Consider the following 22,610-nt stretch of genomic DNA (forward strand, 5'->3'; position numbering starts at 1 on the left):
GGAGTTGGAATTACTGCTGGGGTGTGATGCGAGATCAGAGGGAAACCCCCATGGGATACCTGCTCATAACGCGACACAATTTACAAGCCTCCCAAACGACTCCAGGCCCAGGGAAAGCACAAACAACCAAAATATGAATATGTCATTAAGACTAGTTACGTATTACACTCTATAATTGAAGAAAACAGTGCTGTCTACATGACATGAAAAACGTGCAGCACTAAACATTGGACTGGCTAAGTAAAGCCAAACTGTATATTCTTTAATGAATACATCCAACCAATGTGCTTTACGATGGAAGGGGGATATGGCACTAAAACGTTATATGATGACACTGTGGTAAATCAAAAGCCACAATGCCATGATTTGAATATGTTTATAGGAAATCATAAGACAGAGAGATAAGCCTATTCCTGAGAGTCTCATGACTCACAATAAAAATAAATCAAGTGAGAGGGGGTGAGGTATTTTTCTCCTTTGGTAAGAAAACAGCCAGAAGAAAAGAAGGGGCATGCAGGCTTTCCTCCTCTGCCTCCGGTGGGAAGCTGTGACATCCCATCTCTCTGGGTAATAAAGGATCTGGCACAAGCAGAAAAAAAAAAAGCATGCGGGGTAGAATTTCACACCTGGCCAATAATCTATAGGCCCCCTCTCTGCTGCAGCTAACCTTCAACCTCGGCTGCCACCGGTGCAGTGAGGTGCGATGATCCCACCTCCGGCTTCTAGACAATAGAAATGGAAACCTTCAGAGGCAGCTCTGAATGACCGATAATATACTTCAAAGCACTTCCCGTATCCACTGAGATGCTGACATATAAAGCGCCTTTCACTGCGCGCAAAGCCATGTTCCCAGCAAATGAAAAGGACGAGACTAGAAATTGTGTTGGCTCGTGACAGAACAGTTTCCAGAGAAGAAGACATTTAAAAACTACAGGTTTTTGTTTAGCAAATGTTATTTTATATTATAATAACCAATTTCGGCCAATAATATTTGCCTTATTTAACTGTTGAACACATTAAGGGAATATTCTGCTAGATAAATTATGCAATTGTATATTTCGTGAATATAAATTACACACCTTATAGTTGGACTCTGCCCATATAAATATACATTAGCCAATAGCAGCACCCTGAAATATAGTAAGGGCGAGACGCTCCTATCCATTAGTGCGCACTGAGCATCTTTCACCACTTTAGCACTGTAGACTTAAAATCAATGCAGGGCGAATCCAGACAGCATACATTGATTTATCTTTACAACCCTTAATATTCGTCTTACTCTGTTATTGTCATGAAGTTACACAGCTACTGTTAAAAATCAATTCAGCTAGTTTAACAAAACAACATTTTTTTTCTGCACTGAGAAACAGCTGGGAGAAAGAGCCCACACAGACAGTTGCCCCTAAACATTAAGGATGGAAATAAGAAACATGATATCTTACAGAGTTTTGTCTTATCATAAGGCTTGTTTATCTTTGGTTCGCCCCGGCTGATTGGTCGTTCTCCGGCTCGGAAGGCGTATTTCCTCTGCAAAGGCAATCTCGCCACTGATTTCGCAAAAACCTCCGGAGATACAGGCTATCCATTGATGAAGCTGGTGTACTTCCTCGACATATTCAACAGTCGTATATAAGATATTTTTTTGCCGATTATGTTTTTCCGCGTATCTGCCTGGATCTCATCTCGGCAGCCGACCAAGCTGTGTGTGTGTGCCACAGCGAGTGATGTCGGAATGGAAATGAGTCCCCTGCGCTGCTGAAACCGGCTCTGGGCCAATCAATCAAGGCTGCATTTGAATATTCCCACGGCTCGGCCAATCGTGTGGAAGAGAAGGCGGCATCTGTCGTGATGCTAAATCCGTCAAAGTAAGCACGTTGCTGTTTCGCGGAAACATTTAAAGGAGAAGACCGTCTGATATATTAGTCCAAAACAAAGGAAGTTTTTGGTCTCACTTGACTCGTGCACATCTGATCGCTGTAGAAAAGCTGCGCATCCGCTCTGTGCAGTAGATGTGTCTGCAGCAGGGCTCAAGTCTCTCAGGTGTGCAGGAGTAGAGCCGGAAGACAGAGCATCACTGAGGGAATATTGAGAGAGAAGTGATGGAAGAAGTATTCACATTAAGCAAAAGTAGTTATACCACATTGTACAAAACACATATCTTCAACTGAATGGAAAGAAGAAGCAGCCTGTTGTAGCCTTAGACAGAATGTCCCCTCCAAAGTGTCATATTATCGTAACTGTTACATTGTTTTATTACAAATGTAGATGCATTAACATGTAGGCACAATTTCAATGTAGGCGCACAACAATTTCCATCAGGATAAATAAAGTTCTCTTATCAAAGTGTATGCTTATAACTGTTTTATACTGCGGCTTTATACTGTTATAATAATTTATAAGATAGGCCAGTGGAGTCAAAATTACAATGTTATCCTTTGAAGTATAATACTCTTAAATCTGAGAGTGGCGTTGATCCCCTCATCTAACTCTCAACAAGAAAGCATTTTTGTATCCATCATTTTTTATCCTCAAATGCTGAATTAGGCTTTGAACACCCATGTGTCAATATTTAACACAAAAAGCTGCACGCAGCTCTCTGTACACTAAAAAATAATCTTCCTAATAAACATGAAATTCAACCCATCAAAGACAGTTGTTGTTCTGACAAAGCCAATCAAGTGCACACCAAGAGCCTTGCAGCAGACATACTCTGACCCACTGTTGTGAGACAGAATGAACTGTTTCTTTGCAGCTTCCTGAGTGTCATTTTTCAGTATGAATGAGGCCTGCAGATGGCAAATGAGGTTACCATGCCAACTAATGTCCCTATATTGAACAATGAGGACGTAGATGGATCATTGTTCTCTAGTTAATTGTTGTAATGGCTAAACAGTTTATTAAATTAAAATGAGCCCACAGTTAGCATGTGCTTTAAGAGCATCGTGCAAAACGATGCTTAAAGCTCTTAAATGCTCTTAACGATGCTCTTTATACTGATGCTTTGTGGTCAAATACATGATCACATCTTTATAATCCACATGTAGTCATTCAGTTTGCTAGAGGATTATCCAGAAATGCTAACCCAACCGCCACCACCTTATGTGCAGGCATGCCTTTTTGAGAGAGCAGGCAACGTTCAAATAAATAGTAATTATAGAGTAATTACAGAGTAGACCTATATTACTCTTTACATTTTTGTTTCTTTTTCTTCATGGTGTAGAAAGGGTGTTGGGTGATTTACAGGCATGCTTCAATATTGACATGAGACTATTGGAAATACTGTTTTACTTCATTCAGTGATGCAATTAACTAATGGTATTTTATGCTAAGAGAGAGAGAGAGAGAGAGAGAGAGAGAGAGAGAGAGAGAGAGAGAGAGAGAGAGAGAGAGAGAGAGAGAGACCCAAATTCAAACCAAAATCAAATAAAAGCGTAAGTGTTCAGGGGACATTTGGGTGATAGTATTGTGTTTAAGCAAACAACCATTTTGGGTTTATAGTCTATTTTTAAGCTTTTTCCCTGCATGTTCTTGCCATGTGCTCCTCAGTCATGTCCTATTTGACTGTGTAAAGGCTATTCACTATGAATGATGTCCATTCACAGATGCAGAGGGGCTAAAATATCTCAACAACAGGCTGATACTTTGCAAGAGGAACATGCAAATGCGAAACATTTCTAAACATGTAAACACACACACAGAAATACAAACACTCAAATACTAGTACACAAACAAAGCAAATTGAACAATATGGCCATAAGTAAGACAATAATATGTATTTTTATTTTATTTCAACAAAATAAATTGGTGACAGAAGATGGGTACGCTTATATTATGAATGCACACATGTGTAGGGCTGTACCGGTTTGTTTCTTACAACTCTCATCCTGATTATTATTCTGCTTTGACCATGTCATCATCTCCTCATGATGTCGAGCTCTCCCTCTTAAGATGGTTCTCATCAGACCAGAATGTACCCGGCAGTGACACTAATAAAGAGCTCCATCTGCGCCTGACAGGCAGCGGCAAATGAACCAATTAAGGTCCGGTGAAGTCTCCTCTTTCACCTATTGGCAATGGCTGCTGTCATCTTCCTCGCGATGAAAAGGAGATAGTGCAAAGGTAATTAAATACCAGCAGGGGCCTGGGGGCAAACCTAATAACTCTCTGTAACAAGCCAATAAGAGAGCTTAGTTTGCACAACTCAAAGCATGTTAATGGTGAAGAGGACCACTTACTGCACACAAACATTCAGTTAATAGGCCTGCATGTTCCTCACAGAAAATTGACCTTGAGGAGAGATATCTGCAATAGCTCAGAGGCAAAGTACAAAAAAAACCTTTTACAGGCCTACCGCCCATTATCTACCAAAGTGATCTCTTCTGCTCTAGTCAGAACCGGCTTTCATGTGAACTCAGACACGTTGCTTTGCACATACTGACAGTGATGTCTGTTGTAGCGTTGCCATCTGCTGGCATAAGTATGCTTGTGCAGCAATATTCCGAGGCGTCTGTGAATGTGCAGGGCTCTACACCAGCTAGCGGTTCTAGTTATTGTCATGAGTCTTTTTGGAGTATTGACATTGAACATGCAGACATTTGCAGAAAGATAATGGGGCAGAGTGTTCAGCCTTTGAGTATTATGTTTGAATGCTACTGCCTTCATTTATTCCGTTTTTGCATCCCATAATGTTGTATGGCAGGCCCTGCCCTGAACCTCCCTGGATGTGTGTGTGTTACATCTCCGTTCCTACGGCAACGCAATGAAGCTTCCTCCGAGAGGATCATGGGAAACAGTTCTGGACGCTGAAGCGGAGGGAGTTTCGAAAGATGTCACGATTAGCCGCGGTATAACACGTAATGCCAACGTTATATTTAACATTTCCGCGACCGAATGATGTGAGCATTTGAACAGTTGACTACCCGATGATTAAAGTGCTCAGGTAAGCGTTTCTTTCGGGGCCAATGCTCCGCGCAGTGAGCAAAACGAGCTAGGTAGCTAATGCTAGTTAGCGGTATGGTCAACATAACATGGTTGTTGTTGTTGTTGTTGTTGTTGCTTCTAACACTGTTTATGTCACGTGATGCCGTAAACATATAACGACCCCATCGCGTATTTAAGAGTGATATTTCTAAGTAGCAGTATGCAGGATGTTTACATTTAGCACATGCATATTTTTACTTTAACGTTAACTATACCCTTTAACGTTATATTTAACGCTAACCTCCGTCGCCTCGCTTGTCTAGTGGGATCCTGCAACCTCGATGGACCCCTCCTGAGTGCACAATAAGAAGGAAGAACTGATGCTGTCATTCAAACATGGATCTAAAGCTGGAGGTTGTTTTGTCATCCAGCATCAAACGGAAGAAACCATGGCCGCGATTCTGTTGGCTTGGGAAGGTGAGGACAGTAAAGCACATCAGCCAGAGACACTGAAACGTTGATATCCTTGTGAGAGGAACTTATCTGTGAATCTGTGTCGTGTCACTCTTCAGGAGAAGGAGTCTGTGTTCCTGTTAGATGACAGGCGGATCAGTGAGATCAACATGATGTCCGGTCGCACCAAGAAGAGGACTCCTAAACTCCATCCTTTGCTCAACAGTGTGGTGACTATGGCTTCATCCCACAACGGTGAGTCAAATCTGCAAACTCTAAAGCAAAGCGCGTGTCACCTGTCAATTGTGAGAATACCTTACTTGTCTCTTGCTGTTTTTCAGGCATGTGGCTTTGTGGACTTTTGGTCTCAGGAGAGCTTTTTCTGTGGAACAGGGATAAAGACTTGTTGAAGACTGCTGCAGCAGTCCCACAAGTAGTTCAAGTGATTACTGCCATTCAGGGTATGCGCATTACTTGTATATTATGTACATGTACATGCATTGTATTCTCTCCACTGTCAGCCTGTAACATACAGTGAATTCCAGTGAATTAAATGTTAAACCTTCAATTGATGGATTTACGCGTGTATGTTTTCTCAGGGAACGCTATGCGACTGTCGCTCCAGGTTTCAGACGATGGGATGCGTGTGTTCCTGGTAGCCGTAACAGAGCAAGTGTTCCTGTGGGAGTGTGTGGATGTCAGGGATTTGACAGGGGTACGAGATGGCACAGTCAAGGGACACTGGGCTCATATACAGCCCCTTGAAGACTCCATTCTGCCTTCCTCACAAGACAAAGAAGCATCCCAACACACTATCTTCATCAAGACAGAGGTCTGTATACTCAGTAGAAGACATATTTAACATATTGTGTCATGTTTCCGTAAATGACACCGTCTTTTCAGACCTGCACTCCATGTCTTGTTTTCTCTTAGGTGATGGGTGATGCCTGCTTATCAGCCTTTGTTTTCACATCTGAGAAGAACCTGATCATCACCTGCCTGAAAATCCAATGGGAAGAAGGCCCTGTAAGAGTGGGGTGAGTAAACAGTATGTATGTAACAGACAGAACTCTCATTGGGTATTACAGTGGTTACAAGTGCACATTTCTCTTTGCAGTTCTGTGGGCTACAGCATACAGTGGGCCACAAAGACATACCCCATGTCTCGTCTAGCCCCGCCCTGCAAACCAGTGAAGTCCAGAGGGGCCTTGGTGCCGGCCTTCTCCCCCGATGGCTGCCTGTTAGCCATCGTCTTGAACCAGAGACAGCCTAAGGTGAACATCTGGCCTTTGTATCTCGTTTTCACATCTTCACATGTTTGTTTCCAGAATTCAAGATTTATGTTTCCTCTTGTTGATTGCAGGCCACACAGGTCCTCTTTGTGAGCACACAGAATTTCGTCTCAACATCAAGTGGCCTCGGAGGATGTGGAAGTAAGAAACTGGAGATCCCCTCTAAATACATAAGGTACAATATGCATAAATAAAGATGGGAACATATGGTTGGTGTTGTGCAGTAGTCAGCCAACCTGGGGGTCAACGTCTATTAAGTCACACTGTCTAAATATTGCTAGCGGAGGTGTATGACTTACTACTTTATGTTTAACATAGTAGTGTTGACAGTTCAACACACCGTTTACGGACTGTGTATGTATAAAATGTACCAGAGAGGAGAGATAATTTCCCAGCATCGCCATCAAAGACAACAACGTCTGTACAATTGTATCAGGACTGCTCAGATGTAATGACACCAGAAAATGATTGCCAACAAAGGGTGTGTCACCCGAATTACATTTGTCATTAGAACTACTTTCAAATCTTGATACACAGTGTGGTTTTATTTAGAAATGGACTGAACACATCTTCTCTTCTAGATCCTACTGGGTGGGCAGTGTGAGTTGGTCACCAGGCGGTCTTTTCCTGGCCTGCGTTCTGAAGAGAGGCTCCCTTCTTATGTTAACTCGCCTTGGGGGGCTTATCACTCTAACAAGCGTCGGTTGCAACGTTGACTTTGGGCCTGCACACTTCCTACCCCTGCACCCTCTCGTCACTTACCGGTATACATTTGATCACTAACTAGCCTTTGTTTCATTATCGATTTATCTGCTGATTACTGGTTTGATTAATCGTTTAAATATCAGAAAACACGGGAATGTAACTGGTACTATTTCCTGAAGGCAAAGGTGTTATCTCTGTGTTGTTTTGGTCCAAAACCCAAAAATATTCAGTTCACGATGATATAAACCAGAGAAAAGCAGCAAATCCCCACACTCTGAAAACATCAGGAGTATTCGATCAAAACGGTCGATAGTTGGCGATCGTCTCATCAATTAATCAAGTAATCGTTTCAGCATTGATATAATGTTAATCGTAAAAGTTTTTTCCTCCTTTCCCTCTGCAGGGCGCCAGTGTCTGCAGGGAAGGGGGAGGCCTCTCGGTCCAGCTCCAGCTTGTCTGTGCGGGACGTCCTGAGACAGCGGTACTCGGTGACCTGGCACCCACGGCTTTTGTATCTCATCGTGTCTGATGGCTACATGGCCACAGTTATGAGGGTGCTAGATAGGCCCTCTCCTGCCCTGATGCTGAAAACACTTCTAAAGGACACAAGCACGGACTTGGAGAAGGCCAGCCGGATACTGGATAAATCACAGGTGGCAAACCAGAGGACAGGGATCTTACTCATCTTCAGCTTTTGTGTGTGCTTTATGTCGGACTATTCTTGACAATATGGTTTTCCTCACATTCGTTATTTCCAGATTCACGTGAGGGCGTGGTTGGAGTCCCTGTCTTGTCTTAACCTTGACAGCAGCCTTATTACACGAGGGCCCAACACTGCAGACTCTGTCGTTTCAGCGGCCACAGATGGATCCACTTTGCCACTTTTCCTGCAGGATCAGGGGACATTGGGTGGTACCAAGGAACTACTTGGAAAAGTACAGGTCGGTCAAATAGTATAAGCTAGAAAAGTATACATTTATATGAAGTTAAAAAGCCGATTAAGCATTGACATATTCTCATAGTCTTAAACTTGATGTGCCTTTGTCTTATAACTTGAAAACACAGCCTTCTCTGTTTAAATCGTTGATATCATAATACCTCTATAATTACTAAATTGGATTTGATTACCCCGAGTAAATAATGTGTCATGGCTGTTGTTTTTATTGCTTGATTTACTTCCGTTGGCTGTCGTTAACCTGCGGATCGTTTGTGTGGTTTCCTAGACTTTCTTCGAGGATGACTCTGATGTGGACGGACCTCCTGCTGGTTCTTATGTGGAGGACGGCGGCCGTCTGGAGTTTGCCTCAATGTTCGACACGCTCCATGCCCTGGACACACAGACTGACGCCGGACTCGTTACGAGCCCGGATTATGAAAATGATTCTGGCGAAACGGAGAGGAAGGCCCCGGCTATTCACCGCGAACTTGGAAAAATCCAGACGAAGCTGTTAACGGCTTGGGCTATTGGCATGTCTCTAGGAAACGCTGTGGAGGACAGAGCCCGTCTGCTGAAGCATACCCTCTACTGTGTGGTGCGATTAGCTGCTTTATTCCATTTGCTCCCCAGCTCTGTGAACACGGGGAGAAAGAATATCTTGGCTTCTACCCGCCTTCTGCACCTTCTCAAGGCCCTTCTGTCGTTTCTTCCCTGGGACAGCGCTCACTCTGATGGGCCGTGCTGCCTGTGGCTGGTGGTAGAGCTCAGTAAACGGCTGATACGCCTCCTGCTGACTCCGCTCCCTGAGTCCCACCAGACTGGTCACTGTCAGTTGTCATCTCACAGTTTATCCTCAGTCCTGCTTATCTTGCAGCTGGTCTCTGATTCTCTTGACGACACCTACGGCCTGCAGCAAAGAACTGTCTGGTCCTCTGCAGAGAAGGAACCTCTTGCCCGGCCACCACAGCCCTGGCCTTCAGATGCACACTATGTGCCTCTCTTACAGAATGAGAAAGAGGAGAAATCTCATTTTGTACACGAGGCAAGACCTGTTCCCCAGCGACCATCCAGCAGGTACAGACCATCCCTCTGGCTTTTAATGTCTCCGTGTTCATGAGCAAAAAGTGGACTCCGGTTTTAGTCATTGCATGTCATGTTTTGGCTGGTAATTTAAGATTTGATTTTCTCTTTTTGACCAGATTGTTGAGAGTGTGGCAGTGGGTCTACAAGATCACCCAGCAGTATATGGATGATCTGAAAAGCTTTCAAGGCTGTGATGGCTGGGAGGAGGAACAGCAACAGTTGTCTGTCATCATGTCCCAGATCCAAACCGCTCTGCAGGCTACAGGAGAAAGGCTAGAGGAGGGTCCTGCACTGCTGAGTTACCCAGGTCTGTAGCAGAAGGACTATTTATCTAACTAACCGTTATTGCATCAGCTGCAGGAAATAAACGGGGTTGTGTAAATGAAAACGAACCAAATGCAAAAGGATTTCACTGTAGGTCAGATTAAAGAAAAGCCTAATAGTTGTGTCTGAGTAATAATTGTTGTTGTTTAGTATTTCACTCTTCTCGCCACCAGGTGAACGTCTTTTCCTGTGCGGCTCGTACCCAAAAAGTGCAGATATATGGCGGTCACAAATCTGTGAGGAGAGTAACGAAAGTGAGAACATCTGCTTCAATTTTTCCATTTCAAGTACTCCACAGATTCACCTTCAGTCTGAATTGATAACCGTATTGTCTTCCTGTTAGACGGTGATCGGAGTGTCTTCAAGGAGACGCGGCTCTGTCTGGCTCTCCTCTACGGTCTGTTATCCCAGTACCGGCTGAGAGAAAGCCAGGAGCTGGGGGACCACATGGCCCGCCTGATCCTGCACAGGGCTGGACACCAGAAGGACAACGTGACCTGCATAACAGGTCAGCCGTGGTCAATAATTACGAATGTGGTAAATGGGGGGGGAGCATTTTCTTTGGCACCAATCAGTTTGCAAAGAATGAGTTAATCCATTGTTTGACACAGTTACTTCAGATTTCTTTTAGCATATGTTCCTGCATCATGAATGATCTCATACCTGAAAGTCCTGCCCTTCTTAGGACAGCAGTTTTAGGAATAACTCATGTGCACAGCCTCCACCATCGTACCATGTTCACAGTCCCTTGAGTTAAGTTTTAGCTCTTTCTTTATATGCCCTTGCAGCCGACTCTTTTCCTTGCCCGTGGCTGCCGATGGACCTCCACAGTGACGCAGCTTGCGCTGTGGTTCAGACCCTGGGGAGATTCATGGCCTCTTATTTCACCAACCAACCCCTCTACATCCTGCCCCCTCACCATGTGGCCATCCTGCCTCCACTGCATCTACCGCATGGTGTGTTTCCATAATTATTTAGCAGTTGAACAGGTCATTTCTTCATTTATATTGCTATTTGGTAATATGTCCTTTCTCAGCCCCTAGCGTTGGGCGCTTGGTGCCACTGTGCCAGGAGGAGGTGTCTAGAGCAGTGCGACAACAGCAGCTGTCAGAGGTATGGACGGTGGACTACGCCCAGGACCTGCTCCTGCTGGGGGGGCTGCTTCCTGAGACTGTGTGGTTGGCTTATCATCTTGGGGACTGGAAGACAGCGGCCTCTCTGAGCCTGGCCTATACGAATTACTGCACCGACCACTTTGACTTTACTCGGTCAGTGTGAATGCATACAGTATCATCAAGTAGTGAATGAAAATGGTTTACTGGAATACGTTTTTTCATCTTTTTCACCTATTTGACGACAGGCTCAGGCGGAGAGAGCTCCACCTCCCGACAGCTTTGGAACCAGAAAGCATTTTTGAGGTTGAGTTGGAGTGTCTTCTTGGCAATAAGTCTGACTTCCAAGAGCGCAGAGATAAAGATGGGGACAAGAGCTTAACAGGTTGGTGAGAGCTCAACTATAAGATGACCACAACTCGCATAGGACCCTTTGATTAATATTGTCTGAACTCCTTGTACTAGACCCTTCGGAAGGAGAAGACTGGGACTTGTTACAGGTTTCCATACAGGAGATTCTGAAGGCTTCAGTCATGGCTGGAGTGAATGTTATGTCTTCACCATTGTCTTCCTTGCTGGACACAGTCAAAGACCTGTGTTCTTGCCTGCCTATCTTGGTGCCCACCGGGCTATATCTGCCTTCCCCTCCTCTTTATTGCCCCCAGCCTTCCCCCAACACACAGGTACGCGACATAGAAGAATAACCTTCCCATACAGTGTGTGTTTACATACGAACTTTATAATTAAATGTTGTGTTTGTCTCATGCTTAGGACCCAATAGGGACAATAGGGCAGTTTGCAGAAGTTGCATCACGTCACAAAGTGTCCGGAGTTCTCCAAAGATTACTGTTACTTCTGAGGTCTGCACGTTGTTGCCATCCTGCGGCCCAGTGGTACATCAGCCATCTACGCCGTGCCAGACACATACTACACAAGGTACTTTCTCGAACCGAAGGATTTTATCTGGTTCAAAAAGAGCATTAAAGGTCCCTAAGTGTGGCTGACGTAGCTGACAGTCTTGGTTTGCGATTACATGCATTGCAAATTCAAGAGTTTGCACTAAAAGACATATAAGAAATATGTGCTGTTGTGTTCAGATCAAGAAGAAGTACGCCTATCCATCAGCCGCTGAAGAAGAAAGGGCTTTCCCAGAGGGCCTGATGAAGTTTGTCAGCCGGAGTGGATTCTTCAGACGGGGGCCGAATAACGACGGTCACCTGGACCCTGACACCATTCAAACTATCAGTAAGACACCACTCATAGTGAATTGCGGATATCGCAATCAATGATCTACTTTCGGATGGTACTTATGAAGTGTATTCCTCCTATAAGTCTGTTTCAGGGAGCTGTGTGCTTTGTGCTGGATGCTTCATGTCAGGGACCAGCTCTCCATTTCCTGCAGGAAGTATCAGGCTGCCAGACAGCATGGTAGAGATGAACAGGTATTTCATTTGTGTTTGATTTTGTGACATGGTATTTTTAACTGTCTATACCCTATAAATATCTGGGTGTATTTGTGTCCGTCAGATCCCTGGTGGTTCAGAAGTGACATCGACCTGCGTAGATGCTCTCCGCTGGGCCCGTCGTTTCTTGCCTTTCTCTTGCTTCCTCAATGCGGAGGAGATCCTCCAGGACGTACTGCTCAGCCTTGTGTCTGAGCTTCCTCCTCTCTCTCTGGTAATACGACTTCTTCCGGCCTTCTCTTACATCAACAGTGTTTGTCGAAGTTAAACAAAATGACCTGGTACATTTCTCATCCTGGCTTGTTCTTCTTAGGTGGCAGACACGCTGGTCCGAGCCTTCCCAGAGGAGGAAGAGTCCGTCAGAGTCCCTCTGAGAGAAAAGTACCACTCACTGCTGCAGAAAGTGAGGGGATGCAACGTCCTTGGTACGAACTCCTCTGTCCATTAACAAGTTGCTTTGAGCCACTATACAGGAATGCTGTTGTTTTTTTTGGCTTTTTTGGCACCTGATGGCTACATTTTCTTATTGATACTTCATTTTTAGTTGTTAGTTATGGTCTTTGAGCCGGTCATAACACCAGTCGTTGTCGTTTTATATGTGCCGGTTACATACTATAAATATATGCTTTGTGTATTCCTTTAAGTGAGGGATTTAGGTATTTGACTTATAATCCATGACCTCCTAAACATATGTGATGTATTTCTAAATGTCACTCGATGTTATTCTGTTGGTTTTCCTAGAGGGGGAAAAAGAGGACGTGAACGAGTTGATGATAATTGTGATCCAAGACAAATTCAGGCAGAGGAGGAAACATCTTGGGCGTTTGACGAGGCACCTGGCCCCCCCGGAGCTCCACCTGTGGGAGAAAGAGGAGGAGCAGGATGACAGGGGAAGCAAACACGGGATGGCCATGCTGAGACAACTCTCACTGGGTACAAGTCTGAGCACCAGCACCTTAACTGACTTTGGGTTTCCCTCACTGTACAGTGACGGAGACACAGTGGATAACACCTCTGAAGCTGTCTCTCCTGAAATGCATAGCAGAGCCACAACCAGGTAGCCAGCGTAGAATAGTAGATCTACCATTGCATTGAGGTATTTTGTATCTGTGTTGTGGCTTATTCTGTGCTCTGTGTTGTTCTTTGCAGGGGCAGAAAAGCAAAAGTAAGAGACAGAGAACATGCAAAGAAGACTGCTGTTAAGATTGAAAGCGTCATTCAGGAGGAGGGCCAGTCAGGCGATGCCAAGGAGAATGAGCAGCCCCCCCTACCAGTGGTTGGTACCTGGGAGTTTGAGTTGGAAGACGAAGAGTATCTCAATTTCCTGGAGCTCTTCCTCAGCTACGTGCTAGAGAAGGATAGCGCCGATGGAGGCGACTCAGGCGGCGAACTTCCGTTGTTGAAGGCCTTCTCCTCCCAGCTGAGGGAGAGGGAGTTGCATTCTCTCACCTTTGATGTGCTCACAACTATTCATCGGCGTCAACGAGACGGGCACCATCCAGCGAGAAAACACCTGGGCAATGAGCCGCCAGTGTTCAGAGCCGGCTGCAGCTATAAGCCTGTGAAACAAGAGGCAACGCCCGATCTGCTAACTTCCTCCGTCTGGAGCGAAGCCCCCGTATCCAGAACGAGCCTCTCCGTCGCCTCTCTTCCTGGGCTGAGGACTGGCAGGCAAAAAGGTTTGTTTGGCATCCGACAGCAGAGGCCTTTAGGCCAAATAATGAAGGGGGGGCTCTTTTGTTCTGAAACTAGCCCTAGTAGAAGTGCCTTTCCAGCGGGGCAGCCTTCAGAGAACTTGATATTTGGCTCCTCGACGTCTGTGGAGGCCGTGATTGAACTGCAGCAGGGCCTGGACCCGAAACTAGAGGCTCAGTTTCCAGAGCTGGGCAGGCTGCTGGAGTGGATGGTACGCTGGGCTGATAGGAGGGCGCTACTAGGACATCACGGCAAAAAGAAGAAAGGGAGAGGAGGAGGCGTGGGAGGAACAGCTGATGAAGGAGTAGTGATCCGCGTCAAAGCCTCGGCGCCTGCCGTCCTCACTTCCCTCAGCTTACTGGAGCGCAGGTACACTGCCCTACTCGGGACAGACCGCTACAGTGCCCACATCCAAGTTCCAGAAACACAGTGGACTGTGGCCCCTGTGCTGCAACCCGAGGCGGATCGGCAGCTGGAGAGAGAGAGCAGTGTTGACACAGGTTACCCTGGATCAGCCAACACTCCCATCATTGGTCTTGATTGCAATCTGCAGCAAGGAGAACTGTCCATGTGAGTGCACCATGTTTTTATTTACAATGTTTTATTAATTTAGTAAAACTAGCACTGATACACCAACCAACAAATGACACTAATTCAGTATTTCACATCGTTTCATCTCGTAAACAGTTTCCATTTCCGTATTATTTGTTTCCCTGCAGTGGTTCTCGCACAGATGAACCAGAGGAACAGGCATCTCACAGGACACCTTTCCCTAATGACCAAGATCAACTGACCTTTGATGCTCAGCAGAGACAATCCGGTTCACAACAAGCATCTCACGATGACTTAGACGTTACACCCGAAAAAGAAGGTAGTCTACCTTAGGTATACGGGATCATCAAAGTTGCTGTAAAGCCATAAGAGAGAATATGAATTGATGTGTTTGGTATTTGTAGGCAAAATAAGTGACGGTGAGGGCTTGGAAGTGTCCTCCTCTGTTTCCAATGGGAACATCTCTGAAAACATCTGCACACCTGAAACGGTGAATATGACCATTCAGGATTCCCCTTCTTCAAATGTGTCATCAACATTGTCAAAACACACAAATAAAGTTGTTTATGTTCTGTGCAGAGCTTGAAGTTGGCAGACCTGGACATCTCAGAAAGTGCTGAAGACATGTCCAGCTCCACCTCTCTGTGAGTTTTTAATATACTCTTATTCATTTTGAAAGAACACACATGAATGTGTCAAGTGTTTCTCTAAGGAGAGCCATTACCGCAGTAAGTTAGTGCCAGAATTGTAGCAGAAGTTTTTCTCAGTGTTGCGTAATTGTTATTGCTTCAGATTTGAAGTCGTATCATGTTATGTTGTTTAAGCCACAGTCATGCTGAAAGCCTACAAGCCCCCCCAGACCCAGAGCCCCAAGCACCTCCTACTGTCCAGCCTGAGGCAGAGGTCCACGCCGATCCTTTTGGTTCAATTGGGACGCTGCTCACCGACGCACACGTGGCTCCTCCAAACCTCCAGCCACAAAGCTCCACAGCCGCTGCAACCGCTGCGGATTCTACAACCCCCAGCCAGCCATTATCCAATCAGACGCCGCCGATGCGACAGCGTCTGGGTGAAGACTTATTCAGACTGGTTCAGGTAAGAACAGAATAACCGAAAGGAAAGCTTTTGACTCAACTGACTCTTTAGATTGACTCTGTCGTGTTTTCTCTCCCTCATTACAGAACATCAACTACATGAGCCTGATGGAGGTTTTGGGTGCTTCGTTTTCTAACCTGCAACTTGCCCAGCAGAGCTCTTCTTTGGCCCAGGCTGGCATGAACATGTCACACCCTAATGTGCCATCATCTTACGCGACCAACTTCATCCCTCAACCAAATCCCTTACCCGCTCAAGCCACCATTCCTTTGCCACCTCAGACACAAGCATGTTTGCCAAATTCAAGATACGACAACCCTCAGTCCAGTCGGGCCCCTGCATGTGTGTTTGCAGAGCAGCCTGCTTTCCAAAGCACAGGGAAAACCTCTCCAACAGGCAGCCAGCATCACACCACCAGGAATCTACCCTCCACCGCTAATGGTGCAGGTGCAAGTTATCAGGTAAGGCTCAAGTGTTCTTTTTGAGTTTTGCCACATTGTGCTTCTTTGTAAACAATAACTAAATCCCAGTGAAACCGATCTGAATGCAGTTTTCTGTTTTCTTCAGGAAATGCAGCCGCTGTCTGTCCAGGCGGTGTCACCAGAAATCCACTCCAGCGAGAACAAGAGGTTAATCACGCCTTCACAGGGGCTTCTGGCCACAACTCACAGCAGTCATGCTGCTCACAACGCCCCTGTGTTACTACCTTCTAATATTAGCAGACAAAGTGATCCTGCTCCTCAGGTCTTGGGCCTGAAGTTACTTCAGCTCCACTGTCCTCCGTCGCCCCAGCAGAGTGGCCCACAACATCCCCAAGGCCCCCAGACTCTCCCCTCTGCAAACCCTGCAACTATCGAATCCCATCAGCACACAATTAAATACAATGACCAATCCAGCTCGGTTCCAAAAAGACAACCCAGTTTTTATCCTCCACATGACCCAACTCCCAGGCACTCTCAACCCAAGAGTCGGACATCGGAGAGATCCAGGGAGCAAGGGTTCTCCCTGCTTCCTCCTGCTTTAGCAGCTCACACACCTGAACCAATGCAGGGCCTTCGTCTGCTGCACTTACAGCCCGTTCCACACAGCAACACCACGTTCCCCAAGCTACCCTTACCACCGTCCTCCAGGTTCACTCCAAACATTGCAGTTCCGATGGGAGAAGCACCCATGATCAAGCTTCTACATATAGATGCTGGACCACAAATGGCAAGCAGTACTTCCATTCTTTCACGATTTTTGGGGGGTTTCATTAAATATTGCATTGTAGTTCATGTACAGATATTTGTCTCCACCACAGATGTTTCCCAAAGCAGCTCCATCAGCCCAAATGACCCGTCTCATGTCCGTGGAGGAATTGTCAAGTTCAGTGGTCGGGAGGGAGAACGCTGAAAAGGCTCAACTGCAGTTGCTCAGAGTAGACCCACCTACTGAAAGCACCAGAGGAGCTTCCACTTCTCCCAGCTCTATCTCCAGCAAGAGGCAATCACAAAAACTAGTTCACACGTTTTTGATTTTCTTTTTTTTTAAAGTAGATCATTTTACTCACTGTACTCACTGTGTTATTTACAGGCAGCAGAGGAGACAGGAGAAGGCAAAGAGGACAAGAACAACAGAAGTCACATTCAGACCAAATGAGTCTGTCATCCCTACACAAGAGGTAGAACAACATTCATTCTAGTAAGAAGTATTATGTGCTACTACCAATGTTTGAGTGCAATTCTTCTATCATCTGTTTGTTCCAATATATCTACAGCCAACAAATGAGCCTGTGCACGACGAGCCTGAAGCTGCTGAAGAGATCACCCCCGGACAAGATGTTGCTAATTTTGCTCAATTTGGTTAGTGTCAAAATGCACGTTTCACTAATATGTTAAGAGAGTTTAGCCCCAAAACGAATTGTGATCACCCAAAAACAAAAGCTAACTCTATTCAGTATGTATTTAAATATGAGGCTAAACGGCACGCATTTTTCTGACGGTCTCTCCTGAGAGACTTTCATCTTGTTGCGCTCCGTTGTACAGTAAAAGTAGTGTAAATACAATAAAAGAGAGCTCGAGAGAGAAGATCAAACCCAGATCCTTTCTCACCTCCACACACTCACGGTGTGAAGTGGAAGTGAATGTTGGATTGTGGAGTATATATCTGCCCTTTTTTTGGTATCGCCAAAGAATGGGTTTACCTCGAGGCACTTATAAAAACAGCTGTAATGATTTTTTTATATTTTGATTATCTGTCAAAAATCGCAAAAAAATCGCACCACTACAACTCAAAGGGAGGGCAGAATTCTGCTTCTTGCAGTTCCACATTTACATTGATTGAATGAAGACGCACACTTTCTGTGATGGCGTGGAAATGGTCACATAAGCAAAATGAATATTGAAGTTGAATACAGTCTTTAGGACTTTAAATAAAAGCTCCTTTACATTTTGCTGAGAGAGCAACATGTAACTCCTTTTTAACAACAATGTATCCACTGTCCCTTAGTTTTACACACGTTACACACAGTATAATGTAGGTCATGAGACATTATAATGTTGTGTTTTCAATTCTATTGATTGATTGACTGATTCTATTGTTTTTTTTCTTACCTTTAACTCCCAGGGTCCTTTGATTCTTTGCTGACTGGTCAGAGATTATTGGACAGGTCCATATCCACTTCAGCTGAGCTGCATGCCTTCGCTTCCACATGTAAAAAACCCCCAGAGTGCCATGATGCTTTCACCAACACAGACCCGGGTGAGTTACAGTTTGGGTTACCTTTATGCCCAGTTAAAATTGTAATAGTGTTGTAATGTTATTACACAGTTGTAGCTTTTTTTCGTAATTGAACGAGAATGCTTTTATGTGTCTTTTAGGTACTTTTTTTTTTAATCAATGAAAAATAATAGTATACATTGGATTTCTCTGTTCCGCCTGGGTTGTTTCAAGTGCATGTTTTCCAAAAAGCTAGACACTGCGCATGTAACATGTTAATTACTTTTCTTTCAGCTTGTCCTCCCACACTTGTGGACAAAGCTGTGTGTGCCTCTGTGACTGCAAGTCGCCCTAAAAGTACGTTGACTTGAAATTCCAGCTACAAGGATGACACAATGTGGACACAATGAAGAGTTAAACATTATGTCTTTGTGTTTGTGTGTGTTTTCACCACCCAGCACAAAGTTCAGGGAATCAGCAGTTTTGCAGCGAAGGCCTCGTTCGATACACAGAAGGGAGCCCACAGGAGCAAGAGAGGAATCTGGTGAGAGACATACAAGGTGGACCAAGCAGGGACTGTGAACGGTGCTTCTAGTCTCTAAAGCTGTGTCTGAATAGGTCCTTCATTCCACTTACTGAAATGATGTGCTGGATACAACAAACAGTACATGTGCCTACTATTCTGTGTTTAGAAAGCAGTATAATAAGTACAACCTGATCTCCAGCTCATGTAGTGACCATGGTCTCCATACGTTCATGTCTTTGTCCCTCAGGGTCTGGATGGACGGCAGTTCATAAGTGTCTTGGATCTAGAAGACAAAGCCCTGCATCAGGACTTGCCACCCTATCTCAGCCCAGGAGCACAAGATGTTCCCTCCATCCGCCCTTCTTCACCTACTTCCGCTCAGCTGCATCTACTCGCTATTTCTGTTATTAGGAGTGATGCTGCTGCTGATCCACAAGCCTTAGTCACAATTCAAGAGGATCTCGACTGGAGGTCACACACAGGTATTTATATATCTTTATATTGAAGAGTCTAACGCGGTTATGTCTTTATCCTGAATACGATCAGTGAAGCGCAACACTACGGGTATAATTTGGTCCAAATATCTCTTGTCCTGTACACTCTAGGTATCCCCGAGGAGTCGCCGTCACTCAGCCACATTGAGCCCAGTAGGGATCTAGGAAGAATCGTTCAACAAGAGATGGCAGAACTATCTGACTCTAAAATCTGTCAAGCCATAAAGACCCAGAGCGTTGGACCTCACGGTGCCTCGTCCACACCTCCTACTGTCTGGTTCTCCTCCCGACTGTCAGAGCTGGACTCTCAGCTGGCTGCTCTACAGAACATTGCAGACAATCTGGAGATAGACTTCTCCAACTCCAGGATGGTACGTAAGCATGTTGATTTTCATTTTTTATCCTGCTTACATTATTAATGACGCCCACGTTTACAGATTGTACTCAAAGGCTGACAAATATATGTAATATGTCGTTCTTTGTGTAGCTGGTGAACACTATTGAAAAGCTCACGACAGTCTTGGCTCCGGACGTAAAGACTTCCACGGCAGTAAAAAAAACTGTCAGACTGTCTGTCCCACGAGAAGGTACAACATAAAACTATTCATCTGGAATAATAGCAAAAACTGCATTGTATTTTAAACCGCATTGCAAGTCCTTGAAACCCAGAAACATAAAAATAACTAAGTTTGTTGTATGTTATCTGCCTCTAACAGCATGGTTACCACGACTGGACACTTTGACTGAACCAAATGCCTTTGAAGAAGAAGAAGAAAATCAGGAAGAAGAAAGTGATCTTCACAATGATTCCTGGGCTTCTGAAAGGAAGCCATCTTTTCGTTCTTCTACTTCCTCCTACAGTCACAACGCTGGTCCCTCCTACCGTCACACCCCTCCGAGTAAAGATGCAATTGAATCAAAGATTTTCTGCAACTGCATTTTAGTTGATGAATAGATATTAAAAAGGATGATTTTCTTTTTGTATAGTCAGATACATGGTTATTGTCTCAGTAGAGTCATAATGTTAAAAGTTACAATTTCATCTGTTTGTGTTGCTTCCACAGAAATGAAAGATCAGCTGATAGAAGCATCTGGAATGTCTCCTGTGTAGGTTTAAGTAAATCTGAACCATGTTATGACTCACATTATATGTCGTGGATTTGCTTACAACCCTTTTGTTTTTTTCTATTTTACAATATTCTGCCCTCTATCTGTCGATGTCTAGCTGGGCAGATGAGAATCTGGGTCAGACTGGGCTATCCGATACAGCAGAAATCTTAGACGAGTTGGTTAGGGAAGGGTATTTATCCCTGACTGACCTGGATCGGTCCAATTCACAGACTGCAAACCGTAGCAGGTAAGGTGCCGACTAAAATTCAGTGCTGTGCAAATGACTATTATTTATCACTGAGCTGAAAAGTAGTGTGACCCATAGCAGGCTGGACCAGCAGCAAAGTGGCTGGATGTCGCAGAAACGTGTCCTTCCAGAGGACGAGAGGAGAGAGCTGAGGATCTGGATGAGGAGGAAACAGAGGGAAAGACTGGCTGTTTATCAAAAACACAGAGAGAGCCTGAGGGAGAGGGAGCACAAACCCTTTTCTACCTCTGGAACGGTGGGGAGATATGTTTGCATCTTTACTGGAAATGATGATTCATTCTATGCTCTTTAAAAAAACTATTATTTCCACATTGTTGTTCGTGCCCCTTCAGAAATCAACAAACAAGAATCAAGCAACAGATTGGAGAACCAGAGAGGAGAAGGAAAAGTATGTACTTGTTTTCATTGTCCTTGCACAAGAAACATGCATGAGTATATGCATGACTGTCGTTTCCATTTGATTTCATAGGTTCATGCTTCTGGAGCAATACAACCAGAGGACCCGTGAAGCCTATTCTTTGGCCAGTGACTTCCCCACCACTCGTCCAACCCTACGCACTTCACCAGTGGCCTTAACTACACGACCCACCTCCGCTCCACCCTCTGGTAGCACTCACAGGTATCTCCAGCAAACAGTAATCTGACCAGGATTCTGTCTCATTAAAGAATAATTGTACTCTGATCTAGCATTTGAACAAACCATGAATCATTCATTCCTTATTCCACAATGATCAGATTTTGTGCAGAACCAAACCTGTTGATTTTACACATCTGGATTAGCAAGTTATGGAGGTAATATATTTTTCTTACAGTGTATCTGCCAATGATAAAATAAGACTTAAATCAGGACAAGCTCAACCTCACCTTCGTCCGTGGACTGCTGAGATGCAGGGACGGCCCTCAGAGGATCACCGCAGGAGACTGGGACTACACAGACCAGGTATCATAGTGATATTCAGCTACGTCGGTGTCCTGTAGAAAATGACTTTCCTCAAAACGATAATATTATATTCACGACACTTTGTTTGTGTTTTGTGAATTTTGTGTTAGTTACCTCCCTGCCAAGGGACCGTCTGTCTCAGGTGACCAGGCGTGGCATGCTCACACACACAAAGAGCCACGATAAACTGCACACAGCCAGCCAGAGTGAGGACCGGCATGTCGCACACCAGAGAGAGACGGGCCTGAACAAAGGTCCTTCAAGAGGGACTGTTGTCGGAAGAGGCATCCTGAGGGACCAGGCGAGGATGGAAGAGAGAGAAGATGTGAACCGTCGGGAGCACACTTCAGAATTGAATAGGCTGCTGGAGCCGGAGGAGTCTTACATAGTAAGAATCGCATTCAGCACAGATTAGCTTATATCTGAGACAAATGTAACTACAGTAGATCAAAAACACAACATGTCTTTGTTGATAGGTGATGTGGTTTCATATGCAGTTTCATATATTGTTGTACGCTTCTCAGGATTTGGCTGGACTGTTGGATGAGCAGGATGATGGTGCCAGAGCTGGTTTGCCAGCGATGGACTGGCTGGACAACCTTTCTGAGAGCGCCGGTAGCAGCGTCAGCAAAATAGACTGGGCAGCTATCGAGAGGCTGGTGGCTGCAGAGGACCCGTGAGCTCAAGCAGATGGTATATTACTAAAAAAACACGTCCAAGATGTTATGTGCCTATTTTATATACTGTAATTCAGAAGCATTTTAAGTAGAATAATATAAATGTAGATACTTTTAATAAATTAGATATGATCAGCAGTGATATTAAATATGTCATGACAGATAGATTTTGTATTGTTAAAGTAGGCCTTATATATATTATATTTGGTATCAATTTAATTTTCATATAAAAATTGTAATAGAATATTTGATGCACTGAAATCTGCC

The 22,610-nt window shown here is 44.8% G+C and overlaps 1 protein-coding gene across 1 annotated transcript; it reads left to right on the plus strand.

Moving 5' to 3' along the window:
- The first annotated feature begins 4,883 nt into the window (after positions 1–4,883).
- Positions 4,884–22,604, plus strand: cplane1 (ciliogenesis and planar polarity effector 1). Its single transcript, XM_079179290.1, has 50 exons — positions 4,884–4,939; positions 5,244–5,397; positions 5,493–5,628; positions 5,715–5,834; positions 5,973–6,205; positions 6,307–6,410; positions 6,491–6,647; positions 6,737–6,840; positions 7,247–7,429; positions 7,774–8,023; positions 8,129–8,311; positions 8,594–9,381; positions 9,507–9,697; positions 9,888–9,968; positions 10,058–10,222; positions 10,503–10,670; positions 10,751–10,988; positions 11,081–11,211; positions 11,292–11,509; positions 11,598–11,762; positions 11,924–12,071; positions 12,159–12,268; positions 12,354–12,503; positions 12,603–12,714; positions 13,031–13,346; positions 13,445–14,554; positions 14,704–14,855; positions 14,941–15,026; positions 15,116–15,180; positions 15,361–15,631; positions 15,718–16,092; positions 16,199–16,840; positions 16,932–17,113; positions 17,204–17,291; positions 17,388–17,472; positions 18,236–18,370; positions 18,623–18,685; positions 18,787–18,872; positions 19,102–19,336; positions 19,460–19,719; positions 19,836–19,935; positions 20,065–20,247; positions 20,413–20,455; positions 20,574–20,705; positions 20,787–20,961; positions 21,059–21,114; positions 21,196–21,345; positions 21,539–21,666; positions 21,777–22,054; positions 22,191–22,604. Exons 2-50 carry the CDS (start codon positions 5,317–5,319, stop codon positions 22,344–22,346), a joined length of 9,768 nt encoding a protein of 3,255 aa, XP_079035416.1. The 5' UTR covers positions 4,884–4,939; positions 5,244–5,316; the 3' UTR covers positions 22,347–22,604.
- Positions 22,605–22,610: the final 6 nt, after the last annotated feature.

This window comes from Pholis gunnellus, assembly GCF_910591455.1.
Source record: "Pholis gunnellus genome assembly, chromosome: 18".
Taxonomy (NCBI): Eukaryota; Metazoa; Chordata; class Actinopteri; order Perciformes; family Pholidae; genus Pholis; species Pholis gunnellus.

Coding starts and splice junctions, on each gene's coding strand:
- cplane1 (XM_079179290.1), top strand. CDS start 5,317: ATGGATCTAAAGCTGGAGGTTGTTTTGTCATCCAGCATCAAACGGAAG. Junction 5,629..5,714: donor TATGGCTTCATCCCACAACG/GTGAGTCAAATC, acceptor GCTGTTTTTCAG/GCATGTGGCTTTGTGGACTT. Junction 19,720..19,835: donor ACTTCTCCAACTCCAGGATG/GTACGTAAGCAT, acceptor TTCTTTGTGTAG/CTGGTGAACACTATTGAAAA.